Here is a 15,163-nt window from a genome sequence, read left to right on the forward strand (position 1 = left end):
AAGGATCCCAGGGTCCCCCACCGCCCTCCCCAGCCCATCTTCATCAAGGGGCCGAAGGAAGACGAGCAACACACTGTGACACACATGTGTGAACCGGAACAGAGCCCACTAAGTCAACTCAGCCAGCCGTTGCAATCAGGCCACAACAAACCACACAATGGGCTGCGCATGACTCACCAGCTGAGGACCGTACCCCCTCCATCTGGTTCTTAGAAAATTGGAAAGAAGAGATGATGCAGGAAATGATGCAGAAGTTCTCAGACGGGAGGTCCGTTCACGCAACCGAGCACATGGATCTGGTAACAAGAACCACTGAGAAGTCTCCCTTCTCAGAGTGGATTCAGAACGAGCCCAAACTGCAGGACTTCGTAATCCCTTCTCTACCTGCATTTAATGGAAAGGGAGACCCGTTAAACCACCTATTTCAATTCCAGCAGAAGATGGCCCTAGAAGCCAACAACGAAGCCATACAATGCAAGGTCTTTTCCACGACTTTCTCCGGGCCGGCTCTGCTGTGGTTCAAGCAATTGAAGCCTGGTTCCGTCAACAGTTTTGGAGACCTCCGACGAGTCTTTCTCCAACAATACAGTGCAAACCGTAAGGCACTGAGAACAATGGCAGACCTCTATCGGATCGAGCAAGGGGGAAATGAACATCTAAAGTCGTACCTACAACGTTTCATTGACCCCGTGCATCAAATCCATGAAGTCGACCCAGTTATTGCGGCCAATCTCTTCATCAAAAGCTTGCAGGTGGGATCTCTCTTGCACAAAAATCTCACCATGACACCGCCTTATGACATGGCTGAGATCCAGATCTGTGCTGAGGGCGTCTTCAGAGTCCTAGAATTTCGGGAGCGTGCGCAGAAGAAATCCACACTTATCTCCGCTCCACCGGCGAATAATCCTCCTCCCCCGCCTGTGAAGGATGACAAGCGGAAGAGGCAACAAACGGACCACGCAAAGGAAGGGAAGAGGCCACGACAAAATCAAGAGTCACCACGATACCCCTCATTCGAATACACCATCCCACAGGAAGTCATCTATGAAGAGAATAAAGACAGACCCATCTGGCGTGACCCGTACAAGATCACCACTCCTCCTGACAGAAGAGATAAAAACAGATACTGCCTCTTCCACAAAGATCACGACCATACAGTCGCTGAATGCCACAACCTCAGCAATCAGATCCAGGCCTTCATGAGAAGTGGACGGCTAACCTAGTACATTAAAGAGGCAGGCAGACCCGGCACCTCACAGCCTAACCCCGCTTCTGCCCCAACACCTCACGCAGCTGACCCCGTGCGTACGGCCTCTACAAGCTCACAAGAACCTCTCAAGAAAGTCCCCATGATACATGGGATAGTGGAGCTCATTGAGGAACAAGAGCATGCAACCAAAATTCACAAGAGAATGGAGGAACGGGTGAAGCGATATAGATCATTGGGCCACACAGTCAATCTTGTCACTTCGGAAGATGGATGTTATCCAGCCTCTGCTATCACCTTCACCGAACTTGACTTACAGGGAGTGCACCTACCCCATGACGATCCTCTCGTCATCTCGCTACAGGTCGACCATTGCCAGCTGGGTAGAGTTTTAGTCGATGGGGGCAGTGGGGTTGACATTCTTTTCTGGGCAGCCTTCTAGAATATGGGGCTAGAGGAAAATCAGATCCAGACCTCCACTACACCCATTTTGGGATTTAACAGCCAGAGGGTATACCCAAAGGGCGTTGTACGATTAACCGTGGTAGCCGCAGAATGTACCTTGCCTATAGACTTCCTCATCATAGACTCCATCACAAGCTACAACGCCATCATGGGGAGAAACTGGATCCACAGAATGCAGGGGGTGTTCTCAACTTTACATCAGGTGATGCGGTGCCACTTGCCCAATGGACGATACACCATCGACATAAAGGGATGTCAGAAGCAGGGAAAGAAGTGCTTCCTTACCCTAAAAGAAATAAACAATTCTGGCACCTCCCCCCCTAATGGCAATCCTGACAAACAGCAATAACAGCACGACCTACCAGCATGCCTCAAAGGCATCGATTTAGAGGAAGATCAAGAAAAACCCCAGATCACCCTCGATGACCTAGAGAAAATCTGTCTAGATGATGCTGACCCATCTAAAATAATGCTGGTAAGTGCCAAACTTTCTGAAAAAGAAAAACAGACCCTAGTCCACTTCCTCAAAACCAGAGTTGGAACCTTCGTCTGGTCTCCACACGACATACCCGAAATAGACTCCTCTGTCATGAGTCACAGCCTAAATATATCGAATAGCTTCCCACCCACCAAGCAAAGGCAGCGGAGGTTCACCCCTGAAGTCAACCAGGTCATCCAAGAAGAGGTACAACGACTTCTGAGCACAGGAGTAATCGAAGAATGCCTATATCCCAGTTGGCTAGCCAACCCTGTGGTGGTCCTTAAGAAGAACGGGAAAAAGAGAGTATGCATAGACTACACCAACCTAAATAAAGCATGTCCTAAGGATAGCTACCCCTACCAAATATTGATCAGATGATAGATGCCACAGCAGGGTTTGAAAGAATGAGCTTTCTCGATGCCTACTTCGGATACAATCATAGGGTGGATTGTATTACAAGCATGTCCCAATGAAATTAGAAGATCGGATCCATACAGCTTTCATGACAGAAGGTGGATTGTATTGCTATAAAGTTATGCCCTTCGGGCTAAAGAATGCACGAGCAACGTATCAAAGGCTTATGCACAAGCTATTTTGCTCATTGCTTGGGAGAAACATGGAGGTCTATATCGATGACATGGTCATCAAATCTCAACAAAGTTCTTCACATGTGGATGATTTGACCGAATGCTTCGACATCCTAGACACTTACAAAATGAAACTGAACCCTTCTAAGTGTGCCTTTGGGTATCCTCTGGACAGTTCTTAGGATATGTGGTCAGTCAGAGAGGCATCGAGGCCAACCCAACCCAGATTGCATCACTCTCAGAGGTCAAAGAACCTAGAACCATCCGGGACATCCAGGCTCTGACAGGAAAAATTGTAGCATTGAGTCGATTCATATCGCACATGTCCGATCGTTGCCAGCCCTTCTTGCAATGCATAAAGAAATCCACCAACACCACTTGGGGAACAGAACAAAACAAAGCGCTAGAAGAGTTGAAAGCTTATCTGAGCTCTCCTCCTATATTGAGCTCTCCCGTCGCCAACGAAGATCTGTTCTTGTACCTATTTGTCTCACACTTTACCGTGAGTTCTGTGCTCTTTCGAGAAGACGCTAGTCGACAGAGGCCAGTGTTCTATTGCAGCAAGATGCTACTAGACGCTGAAACTCGCTACAGCATGATGGAAAAATTGGCGCTCGCACTCATCACAACGAAGAAGAAGCTACGACAATATTTTGAAAGCCACGCCATCATTGTTTATATGGACTACCCGCTGAAGCAAGTGTTGAGTAAACCTGGTCTCTCAGGTAGGTTATCCAAATGAGCAATTGAGCTTGGGATGTATGATATACAGTTCTTGCCACGAAAAGCAAAAAAAGGACAAGTACTTGCTGACTTCCTGGTCGAAATACAATCCTTTACCCCAGATACCTTGCCCAAATTGCTGGAATTAGAAGATGAATGGGTATGGACCATGCATACGGATGGGGCGTCCAATTCCCAAGGAGCCGACATTGGCGTCATATTTGAAGCTCCCTCAGGGCTCAAAATCGAGGAAGCCATTCGTTTAGAACAATTTGCAACAAATAATGAAGCAGAGTATGAGGCTATGATCTATGGCTTAGAGCTAGCACGAGACATAGGCATTAAACATCTGAGCGTCAGAGGAGATTCACAACTCATGATAGAACAGGTGGCCGGGAATTTTGATACCAAGGCACCCCATCTGGCTAGCCTACTCAAAAAGTGACTTACGGTCACATTTCCACTAGTTTGAACTCGTACAAGTACCGAGGGAACATAATCAGAAGGCTGATACCCTCGCCAAATTAGCCTCTGCATGGGAATGTACGCGGCAATCCTCCATATCCACAAGCCAATCACCCAAAGCTCTGGAAGTTTTATCAACCTCATCAGAGCATGAGTATTGGATGGATCCAATCGTTCGATACTTTTCCACATCTGAACTACCCACTCATCCGAAAGATGCAAAGCTTCTGCGCCTTCGAGCACAACGCTATTCCCTAATCTATGGAACGCTATACCGTAAATCCTTCGATGGCCCCTATCTTCGGTGTTTGCGTCCATCAGAAGCTAAAAAATTGTTAGAAGAGATACACGAGGGAGCGTGTGGGAATCACACTGGGGGTCGAAGTCTGGCACACAAAGCACTTACAGCAAGGTATTACTGGTCGTACATGATGACAGAAGCACACGACTATGCCAAAAAATTCGACAAATGCCAACGATTTGCACCCACCATTCATCAACCTGCTCAAACTTTACACTCAATCATCGCACCTTGGCCTTTTGGAAAGTGGGGTATGGACGTGGTAGGTGAGCTGCCTAAAGCTGCTGGAGGAAAACGGTATGCTCTGGTAGCCACCGATTACTTCACTAAGTGGGTTGTGGTAGAAGCATACATAACGGTTAGCAAAATAGACACCACAACCTTCGTATGGAAGCACATCATCTATCAATTTGGGATACCATGGGAGATAGTCGTTGACAACGGAACCCCGTTCCAAAATGCCAAAGTGCAGGAGTTGTGTGACACATACAAGATCAAATTGAGTTTTGCCTCTGTCACTTACCCACAAGGCAATGGCCAAGCAGAAGCTTCCAACAAATTCATTTTTGCCAACATTAAGAAAAACTTGGAAAATAAAAAAGGAGCCTGGGCAGAGGAACTACCAAAGGTGTTATGGGCCTATAGGACAACAAAAAGGTCCTCTACAGGTGAATCTCCCTACGCCATGGTATATGGAATAGAAGCTATCATCCCGGCAGAGGTTGGCCTACCTACACTTCGAACAGAAATTGCTTTTGATCAAACCACAAACAACATTCAACTAATGCACAACCTTGACCTTCTAGAAGAAGTGCGAACAATAGCACAATTAAGACGAGAAAATGATCAAAAGGTTGCAGAATGCTACTACAACAAAAAAGTTCACTCACGTACGTTCCAGAAGGGCGATTGGGTTCTGCACAAGGTCTCTGGTAACAGAAAGAAGCTAGAACCAAACTGGGAAGGGCCTTTTGAAATCATAGAATTGTTAGGCAGAGGGTCTTATACTCTTAAGAATGTACGTAGTGGGAAAATTGTACCTCGTACTTGGAATTCAATGTCTTTGAAACAATATTATTGTTAATAGTTGTACTGTATAATTCGAAAGTAATGCAACAACTTTCCTTTTTCACATTATTTTGGGTATCTCTTACACGCTCAGTTTTTGCTGACACGATTTTGCATAAGGATTCCTTACTATAATAACATAACGACGACAATCATGTGACAACTATCACTTCACTCGAAAAGATCCTATCAAACGTATATTTTAATATATATCCTTACCTACCCATATGAGAAGCAACATTATTCACATGCACTTAAAACCACCTACCACTCTAGCTATAAATAAGTGGCTATCTAAACACTTGTGGTTATCAGTTTCCCATCCTTTCAAACATCCTACCACAATACCACATAAACCTTTGGCCCCAATACATCCATTTTCCACACCTAAGACAACGTTTACCAGCAAATGAAAAATGATACATGATAAGATGCAACATCTCGCCTCACACACAAACCCGATCAAAACAGGGCAGAACCTCGATGGATCGTGGCAGCAAGGCCATTACATGCAATCTGCACACACAATCCCATTGCCTCTGCCATTACACTCGATATTATGCCCAAAAGCATTCTAATCTGACTTAACTAAGCTTACGGGAAGCTAAGGCCAGTCATTTCGCAGTCTAATCTGGCCTGACTATGCAGATTTGGCTGTCCACCCAGGGTACACTACATCACCTACCCTGTCCTCTTATCTGAGTAAGAGGAGCTCCCCCCCCCCCCCCCCCCCCGGCAGTTTACTCTACCTTGACTACTGCAGCAGAACCATCAGCTGCCACACTTCGAGTTTGAATCCAGTACACACTAGCTGGTTTGGCAATCCAAGGTTAGGAGGAACTTTTCCCGCAGTCGCACCCACACCTTGTACAATGGGTGCCTCTGTCGGAGTACGAGCCTACCCAAGCAAGCCTTCACACATACTCCTTGGTATGGGTGCACTGGAAAGACGTCTGCCTCATGTCTCTACCTTCCTCGGCTCTGCCTCGACGCCCAACCCCGCATGCTGTCTTCTGCATCCGGGCTAAACCGCCTCGCCCCCTCTGGCAAATGGTAAAGCATCAGCCATGCTTTTTCATACACCCGAGGGGCCGATCCCGTTCCAATGAGACACAAACACGACTCTCTAAACTTAAGAAAGTTTAACACGAAACAATAATGTGGGCTTCACAAAGTACAACACTCTCAGTGCTACAATCCGGTTCGACAGATGTTAAGCACGGGCATACCCATATACTCGACTCTTTTGATGATCAACACACGAAAATGATGTAAAATTTGTAGTTCATGCAATCAGAAGACCACAGATAATCAAAAATGGAAATTAATCAGATGTTGTTATTTATAAATTATGTTACATTAATAACGATTTCAGTTACAAATAACATATTGCTTTATCTACTATATACAAGTATTCTCTTGGTAATATCTAATCCCATTCAATACGACGTATGTACTCTGACATCGCACTCTCTAACTTCGGATGGCCCAATCCATAGCGCTCACACGATATGTAATACGGGATACCGCTTCTTATTAATTCCTCCAGCGCCCACGTTGAGTATAACCACTGTGAGTTATCGAAGATTCGCCTCAAAAAAGGCACCTTCATCCACTCACGATGCTCACCTGCAACAACAATATCATCAGCACCAACCAATCATCACAACACTAAGCTGAATTGATCACACAACACTTAGCTGGGCATTCTCTCCCACCAACTATACAGGTTTTTACTGTATCTCACACGCAATGGCCTAAAGGGTCTATGAAGCCTCTGATCTGAATAAACCATCTGACTCTCACCTGCTGCAATACCTTCAATTAAATACAGAACGGAGAAAAACACATCCACTAACACACCAGACAACCAACGTGAGCAAAACTCAACTTATATTGATAATTTGTACCATTACATCTACAATTGTCTACATATTAACGGCCAAAAAGACCAAAGAACGCATATACAAGCATCAATACAAAATAAAAAAAATAACAAAACCAAAAAGAAGAGATAATGTGTCAGTCATTCTATGGCACCTCTTTTGCCATCTGGTATGACTTCTGCAACTGAAGCAGATCTGTCACCTTCTGTACAATAGTCTCAGCCACGTCACCTTCTTCTACTGCTTCTCCATTAGCATTGTAAATCGACCCCAATGCGTCGCCTTTCAACTTCAGCTTCTCCAGATGATGCGCTGGGTAGGTGATCCGCAGATCCCCGAGCTCATTCAGATACTCGCCAATGTTGTAATCTCCAACTTTCACGTCGATGCTTTTACAGTACATCTCGAGCTTAACCCATTTTTTCTCTGGGGTCTACTTCTTATTACGCAGCGCCATATCAAGGTATTTCGCAGTGTCCACCTCAGCCATCCTCACAACCTTCCGTTCGGTGATCTCACGATCTCGGATATGCTGCCTCATGTCTTCCACTGCCGTCTCTTCTGCCCTCTGCAAAATAAATCAATCTTGTCATCAACACATGCAACATATTCCTCCACCGTCTTACTAATACACCAATGAATACAGGAAGAACACATACCTCAGCCATCTCCTTCAATTGCCTCTCGGTTTTTAAAACCACCTCCTCTTTTTCCTTCAACCTCTTCTCTAACTGGAGTTCCACCTCCAGCTTCTGCTTCCTGGCGTCTGCAACGCTCATTTCCAGCATCTCTAACTTTCGTTGAAGCTCTTTCTTTTCTTTCTCCAAAATCTCTTTATTTGTCTGCAACGACACTACATCCTCTTGAAGGTCATTTATCATGCCGTCAAGCTTTTCCATCCGGGCTTCATGCTGAATGCAGACTGGGTTCTTCTCCATCCATGTATTGGTCATCGCAAACAGATCAGCTTTCAGTCTGTCTCGTTCCACCTCGACTCCGACAGTACCTACTACCTTCTCTTTAGCCTCTGCCAGCTGCGTTTCTAACTTCTTGATGGCATCCACAAGCACATTTCAGTTTGATTCAGCCATCTTCCTCCCTGCCCGCTCCTCTTCAAGCTTAACCGCCAACTCCGCCAGCTTAAAGCTATTCTGTACAGCCGCTGCGTACTCTCGTCTCGCAGTAGAAGCACATACGTAGCTCCACAAAACATCAATTACACTTATCACCAATCACACTACATACGTATCACACGATACTCACTCTATTCTATAATAACAAATCATGCTAGTTTTCAACCAACTTACCATCCATATATGGTTTGACACTTGTTGCAGTAAGTCCCCTTGCCCACTCAGCGACCCAATAGCTTCTGTAGGAAGATGAGGTCTGCTTATGCGTAGCATCTCCTCCATCACCTCTGTAAACGCATAAGGTCCATATTCGGGCACATCTCCCACTTTGTCATTTGCTTCTCTCCCTGCTAATGCAGCAACAGAAGCAACGGGGGCAACCAGCTCCCCACCTTCTGATAACGTTGACACCATAACACTGTCAGATGTTAACGCGATTGTTCCCACTCCAAAAAGATATGGCATGGTAGGTTGTACAAGCAACGCATCTCCAACGTCTTCGCCCAAGTCACTGGGCAGATACACTGGCGTCTGCACTACAGAAGATGTTAGTTGCTCCAGAAAAGCACTAGGAGACTCAAAAGTACTTGTATCCCTTCGGGGATACAACAATGACCTCTCCTGGGTGGGAGTCACAAGCCACATGTTGCGAAAACGTCAACACTTAAAGTATGAACACCGGTGACTTCGGCAGTCCCTGATTTTTGACATACGGGGAAAGTCACAGAAGTGACGGTCAGACCTGCCTCAGAAGGATTGCTCACAGATTCAAAACCCCCTCCGAAGGCATCCTCCAAAAGTTGGTTCTTACGCGAGGCAGAAGTAGGGCATCTCCCCTCTGATCCATGCTTACGGCCAGCATCAGAACCCCCAGCTAAAGCAAAAGCAGAGGGTAACATCTCTGACGACTTCGTGCAGACGCTATGAGACTTCGCCTCGATTGGTGGACCACCTTGCACACCATCTACAGTCCCCGCTTCTGACGGATTGGCCAATGTAGAAGGTGCAGCTGCAGCGTGCACCGCCCCTTCTGGACCTGCCTTCAAGAAGGATCCAACTGTATGTGAAGAAGAAGATGATGCAGGTAAAGAGCAACCGGAGGCAGACCCTCGAGGCTTCTTGCACAACGATAGAGCCTGCCCGGTCGGTAACTTCTCTGGAGTAAGCTTGGGGATCGCTAAAGGAGAACCCTTAGCAACAGAAGTGGATCCCCTTGGGATCTGAAGCTTGGACGATATACACTTCCCATCATCTGAATCTTCATTAGAGGACTCCTCACGTGTCTTCCTCTTCCCTAAAGCATACTTTGGCAGAGGCACCTGTTGAAGAGGTTTGATTTGGAGGGCGTTAGAAGGCGTAGAGGATCGCCCATGTATACGAGAAGATCTGCATGCCAAAGCAGACTTATAAGGAGATGATTCTGCAGCAGGAGTTGCGCTAGAGCCCTCTTTCTTTTTATTTTCTGGGATCCCTAGGCGCTTGGCACATGCAGCGAAGATCTCAGAGCACGCCCTTTCACACTCGGTCTTTGATAGCGACAGAGTTGAAGAAGCAGGGGGAGACTTCTTCAAAAAAGCTCCCAACTGCTTCGCGCATGTAGCTGTAATTTTGCCTAAGGACATGTCGCCCTTCTACGATTTGACCCGCATGGCCCCAGGATCAACTCGATCCATGAAGCAGAGCCGGGTCATAATTTGCATACAGTAGGGGTTCATCACACCTTTAATGTTAATGGTGTTTTCCTTGGACTCGTGCAGGAGCCCCTTCTCTGTCAGTAGGCTCTGTCGTTCAGGACTCATGTTAACCTGAGGCCATGAGAAATCTGGTATGGGGAAATAAAACAGTAACACGCAAGATCAGATTAGTAGACAATCATCCAGACATGATTCTCCCACACTAAAAGCAAAAAGGAACAAAATAAAAACATGACTCACCTTTTATGAACACCCTGGACAAAGAAAATATTTATTGAGGCAGAAATTCAGGATACTACGCTCCATCAACGACGAAGAAGTATTTTTCCCAATTTCGGTGGGAGCTGTCAAAATCAGTAAAGATCATTCGATCCTTTTTAGGAGAAAGATAGAATGTCTTCCAGGGTTTACCCTCTATTGCCTTGTTAGTCGACTTAATGAAGCATGCTTATATGTCATCTAATTGACTGTCGACATTCCTGAGAGTTCCTATCATCTGAGCGCCAACTATCGATTGGATAACGTTCAGAAGAAATTGAGAAATGTGAGCTCCAGAGTTTGAAATTACTTGCACCAACAGAGCATGGAGAGGGAAACGAAGCCACTTAATGTGTCTCAGACTCATGACAATCTCAGTGGGCTTGACTACATCCTTGAATCGCCATTCCCGAAGTTCAGCATCCGAAAGCATCCGGACCGTGACGTTATCAGGAATGTCGAACGATTTGCGTATGCGTTCGTATGCATTTTTGTATCCATCGCGATCCATAGGTTTGGGAGATGAACATGAAGACATGATCGAGAAGACTAAGGTGATTGCTGTGTGGATAGAAGGATGGTTAACTTTAGGGTTTCTTCCCTCCGAGTTCTCCCCTGAAAAATTTAAAGTAAAGTTTGAAAAGTTTGAAATGTGAATTATTTGAATTAAAACCAGTTAAATGAGAAATGAAATTCCTTAATCGAGTGCTTCACTCGGTAACTGTGTTTGCATTAAATTTCACGCGAAAAATGTTAGGGGATTATACGATCGTGTACCTACGAACCGCCTCGATCCACGGGGAATGAAAACTTTAGGCAAAATCTTTGGCATCGAAAAGTAGGCCCAAGGTTCGAGTGAATAAGCATGCCTCATCCGTTCAAAGCTTGGGCTAGGGGGCATCTGTTGGGCCCAAGATATTCGGCCCAAAGCTCTTTCCTCATTTGTCGTATATTCAAAACGGATCGTTTTGATCTGTAGAAGCTCCGAAGGCAGAAGCTACGGATTAGAGGCAATCTGCACCTCTGACTTCTGAGTATGTAATTTAAAATCAACACGTTTTGGAGGGAAATTCAATTATGTTTCCCCTGCCATTCAAGGGTTCGGTTGAACCAACTAAACACTTCATATTTTTGTTCTATAAATATGAGATTCTTATTCAAACAAGAGGATCGAAAAATTTCTGACTTAGGCATCGGAGTGTCTTTCTTGCAGGTATCTCCGACAGATCAAAGGCGTTCTTCACCACCAGAGCAGAATCGAAGCACCATCTATTGTCGGCTCATACCTCCAATTATAGAAAGGCACATTTGTTGCATCAACAGAGAGGATATATATAAAAAGCAACAAACTAGTCTAGGATTTGGAGAACAACGGCTAGCATGATGGTAGGGGACGACATCAGAGAATGGATGGGATGGTGGGCTACTGGCGGCTCTAGAATTTTATCGCTAGAGAAAGAAAAAGAGGGATATGATACAAGAAGAATTAAGGAGTGTGAAACCTTGGGGCAGGAATGCCTACGTCAGCTTCGATGAATGGTGAGGCAATGAGAGAGCGAGAAGCATGAGAGTGGGGGACTACGGTGGGCGGGTGGGTTGTTTTGGATTTTACAGAGAGAGTGGAGTGGGAAATGAGGAAGAAAGGCATGGGTAAGCTATTATATCACGACAGCCATTTGCAACAAGTGTCGCTGCTATTGGTATCCCGTGTCACCGCAAATATATAAAACAATCCTATGTGACTAATGTATTAAATCCTAGAATATTTATGGCGACAAGTGTTCCTGTAGTTTCCATCCCCAAAATTTACATGTGAATATTTTCCTATTTAATTTTCAACTTATTTTTAGAAAACATATGGGCAATTTGCGGCAACAATGTTGTCATAAATACTAAGAAAGTGGGTGGAAATGCTTTAGCCAAATACCCGCAAATGAACAGTCTTAGTACAAACTTTTTCCTACATTTCAATATCATTGTGTGGCGACATTGTCAACTCAAATACTACTATAAATCACAGTAATTATCGAAAATTTCCCACCAAATAATTTGTGCCACCATTTTCAGAGACTTATGCTTGTCACCACAAATAATAGCCCCATTTGCGTTGACATATTGTCGCCACAATTAATGCAGCTGCAATATGTGCTTTTCTCTTGTAGCGAAATATAAAACAAATAAACATATAAATTGGCATTTGCACTAATTTTTTATTTTGTTATTTGCATGAAATTATGTTTTCGGTTTAAAAAAAATCTAATGTAAACATAAAATTTAATAAAGAAATCATGATCTCCATGAATATTTTATAATTATTCCTAACCTAAAAAATCTATAAGAAAAATTAAATAATGTATAAATATAATGTAAAAATATCAATATTGAATAAAAGAAAAATATTTTTGCAAAGAAATTTGGAAGGTAGTGAAAAATATATATAATATTTGGTAAATAGTATTATTTATTGGTGTATTAATGACATAGTGTAATTACACTAATTTTGGAGGACTCAAGAATTTGAAAGTGTAATTGAGACTCTTTTATTACCTTCTAATTACAAGGTTACAATGTACACAAACATGTCCAACCTAGTAATTCCCACTATTTACATCAAATTTCAAATACCACGTAGTTTTCCAAATGCAGCCCTATGTATTTTTGTGTTTTGTGTTATTACTTATTTATTTTGGTAATTTCTTTAGTTTATTTCTTGTTTTTTTTTTTATATTTTTGGTTAAATTGTAGTTTATTGAAAGAAAAACAAAATTGAAGTACAACTTTGAATAAATAAGATTTTTGTCTCCCAAAATATTACCACTATCAAATCGTGTTCCCCAACCCCCTCTTGAATTTTTTGCTTGTTAAATATTCTCCTCAATCTATGCACGTTATTGAAATATGAAATTTTTGTTAGTTTCCGCTTTATGTAGCTAACAAAATGCTGTTTTGACACTTTCGGCACTGATATGGTCACATCAAAGCCACATGTATAATTCAAATTAAAAAAAAAATCATTTTAAAAGATTAAAAAAAAACAAAAGTACTTAGTTTTTAAAATTGAAAGCTAAAAATTAATATCAATTTTAATAAAAAAAAACAATTTAAACTTTTAAAATTAAATTTTTTAAAAACTAATTTTCATTTTATAGTTTTTTCTTTTCTTTTTTCTCCTTCCTTCCCGACGTCGTCAGTATCTCAGCTACACTCTACCAAGCACACTGTTCTTGAGACACATTCAAATTAAAAGAAAAAATTTAACCCAAAAAATATGTTGACATCTTATAAGCAAATCATTTTAGAACTCAATATTCAAACCATCAAAATGATGAAATTTATCTCACAAAGAAAATTACATCTTCAAAATACAATCTTTAAGCCTTAAAAAAATGAAAACTCATAAACCCACACAGACACAAACTCCATCAACATGAACTACACAAAATACAAATATAAAGTAAACTCAAAATCCCATTCCAGTTTAAGTCTAATATTAATATTAAGTATTAGAGTAAAGATATATTAGTAATTTTATTACTAAAATTGTAAACAAAAATTAATAAAAAAAATATATATTTGAATCATAAGCAGGTTATATAGTTAAATTGTTCGGTGAAGAAGGTTATATAACTCAATAACCCTTCCAGCATACCACTGCTTCTCGTGAGACCAGCACCAACACCGCAACCCTTTGACCATCTACCTCGCCAATCCATGTCGAACGCAACTCTTCCCTGTCGGCATAGGAGATCTACCAACTTCGTTAGTGAATTTGCCAACTCCCATTCACAAGATTCGCCACCTGCCAGCCAAGATTCGCCACCCCAGCCTTTTGTCTTTGATCTACAAGCTTTGGTCAGCCCTATCACTTTAGTAGTAGAGAAGTTGAAGAAGAAAAAGAAGATGGGTAGAAGTTTGACGTTCATGACTGATGACGCGGTTCTTCGCCAACAGGTAATTATAAGAAGAAGAGAAAGAGATTAGTGCTAACAATGAACCGTACCAGATATGTGATCTTAGAGAGTGAAAGAGGTGACTCAAGACACGGTTTTTAAGTGGTTCAAAGGTTAAAATCCTTCTACTCCACTAGTCAGTATTATTGATATATTTGATTACAGAGTATTTTCTTCAATTGAGAATCCAACCCCTATTATCTCCAGGGTCTCCATATTTATAGGAGAAGGCACCTGGGAGTTGGTAAGAAGGTCATCCCGTGACTCTCTTACCTATCATGTCAACTCTGTGACATTCATGATTAATTCCTAAACCTGACACATAAGTGTGGTCAAATCAATAGGTAAGGAGATAATGGGCCGCACGGCCCAACCCAGTCGTGGGTGTCTGAATACGCACGTTCCTGCTGCGTGTCCGAGAAGTCAGGGGGATATCAGACACGTGATGTCTGATTTATGCACGTTTACCTTGCGTGTGCAGACTTTACAAAGGGTCACAGCCTCCATATCCAGATCGTACCACGAGCTGGATACTTAATTCGACCTTCGTCCTTCAGAGTCCGGACACAGGTCCTAGGCAATCTTGGAAAACCCTTGGGTTATCCCGAGCTCAAGAGATACGACCTCTTGACGGGAGCTCCGGTCTTGGGGATGTCCATGGGATAATCATGATTAGGTCGCAGCCCTGACTGCTAATCAGCCCGTGGTAAAATCAGAGCGTACATCTGCCCCCCAAGTCCCTGCTCGTGGTAACCCACGTCGTGTTGGACCACAGTAGGGGCTTTTAGGCTTCTCTATGGACTCTTCACATTCCACCTCTTACGCAGGCGCCTGATAGGTGGAACATCGTGGTTGGTGACGGTACTCCTTACGAGAACCGCATTTCATGGCCTAGCCAAGGCCCAGCCGTCGTTTCGTATTTCGAATGGAGGGCCTTGGATCCCT

The 15,163-nt window shown here is 43.4% G+C and overlaps 1 protein-coding gene across 1 annotated transcript; it reads left to right on the forward strand.

Annotated features, from left to right (window-relative positions):
- Positions 1-230: 230 nt before the first annotated feature.
- LOC133806253 (uncharacterized) lies at positions 231-1,223 on the forward strand. Its single transcript, XM_062244374.1, has one exon. The coding sequence runs from the start codon at positions 231-233 to the stop codon at positions 1,221-1,223; it is 993 nt and encodes a 330-aa protein (XP_062100358.1).
- The last annotated feature ends 13,940 nt before the right edge of the window (positions 1,224-15,163 follow it).

Source organism: Humulus lupulus, chromosome X (genome assembly GCF_963169125.1).
Source record: "Humulus lupulus chromosome X, drHumLupu1.1, whole genome shotgun sequence".
Lineage (NCBI taxonomy): Eukaryota > Viridiplantae > Streptophyta > Magnoliopsida > Rosales > Cannabaceae > Humulus > Humulus lupulus.

Bases quoted from the DNA above. Each gene is read 5' to 3' on its own strand.
- LOC133806253 (XM_062244374.1), top strand. From the start codon at position 231: ATGATGCAGGAAATGATGCAGAAGTTCTCAGACGGGAGGTCCGTTCAC.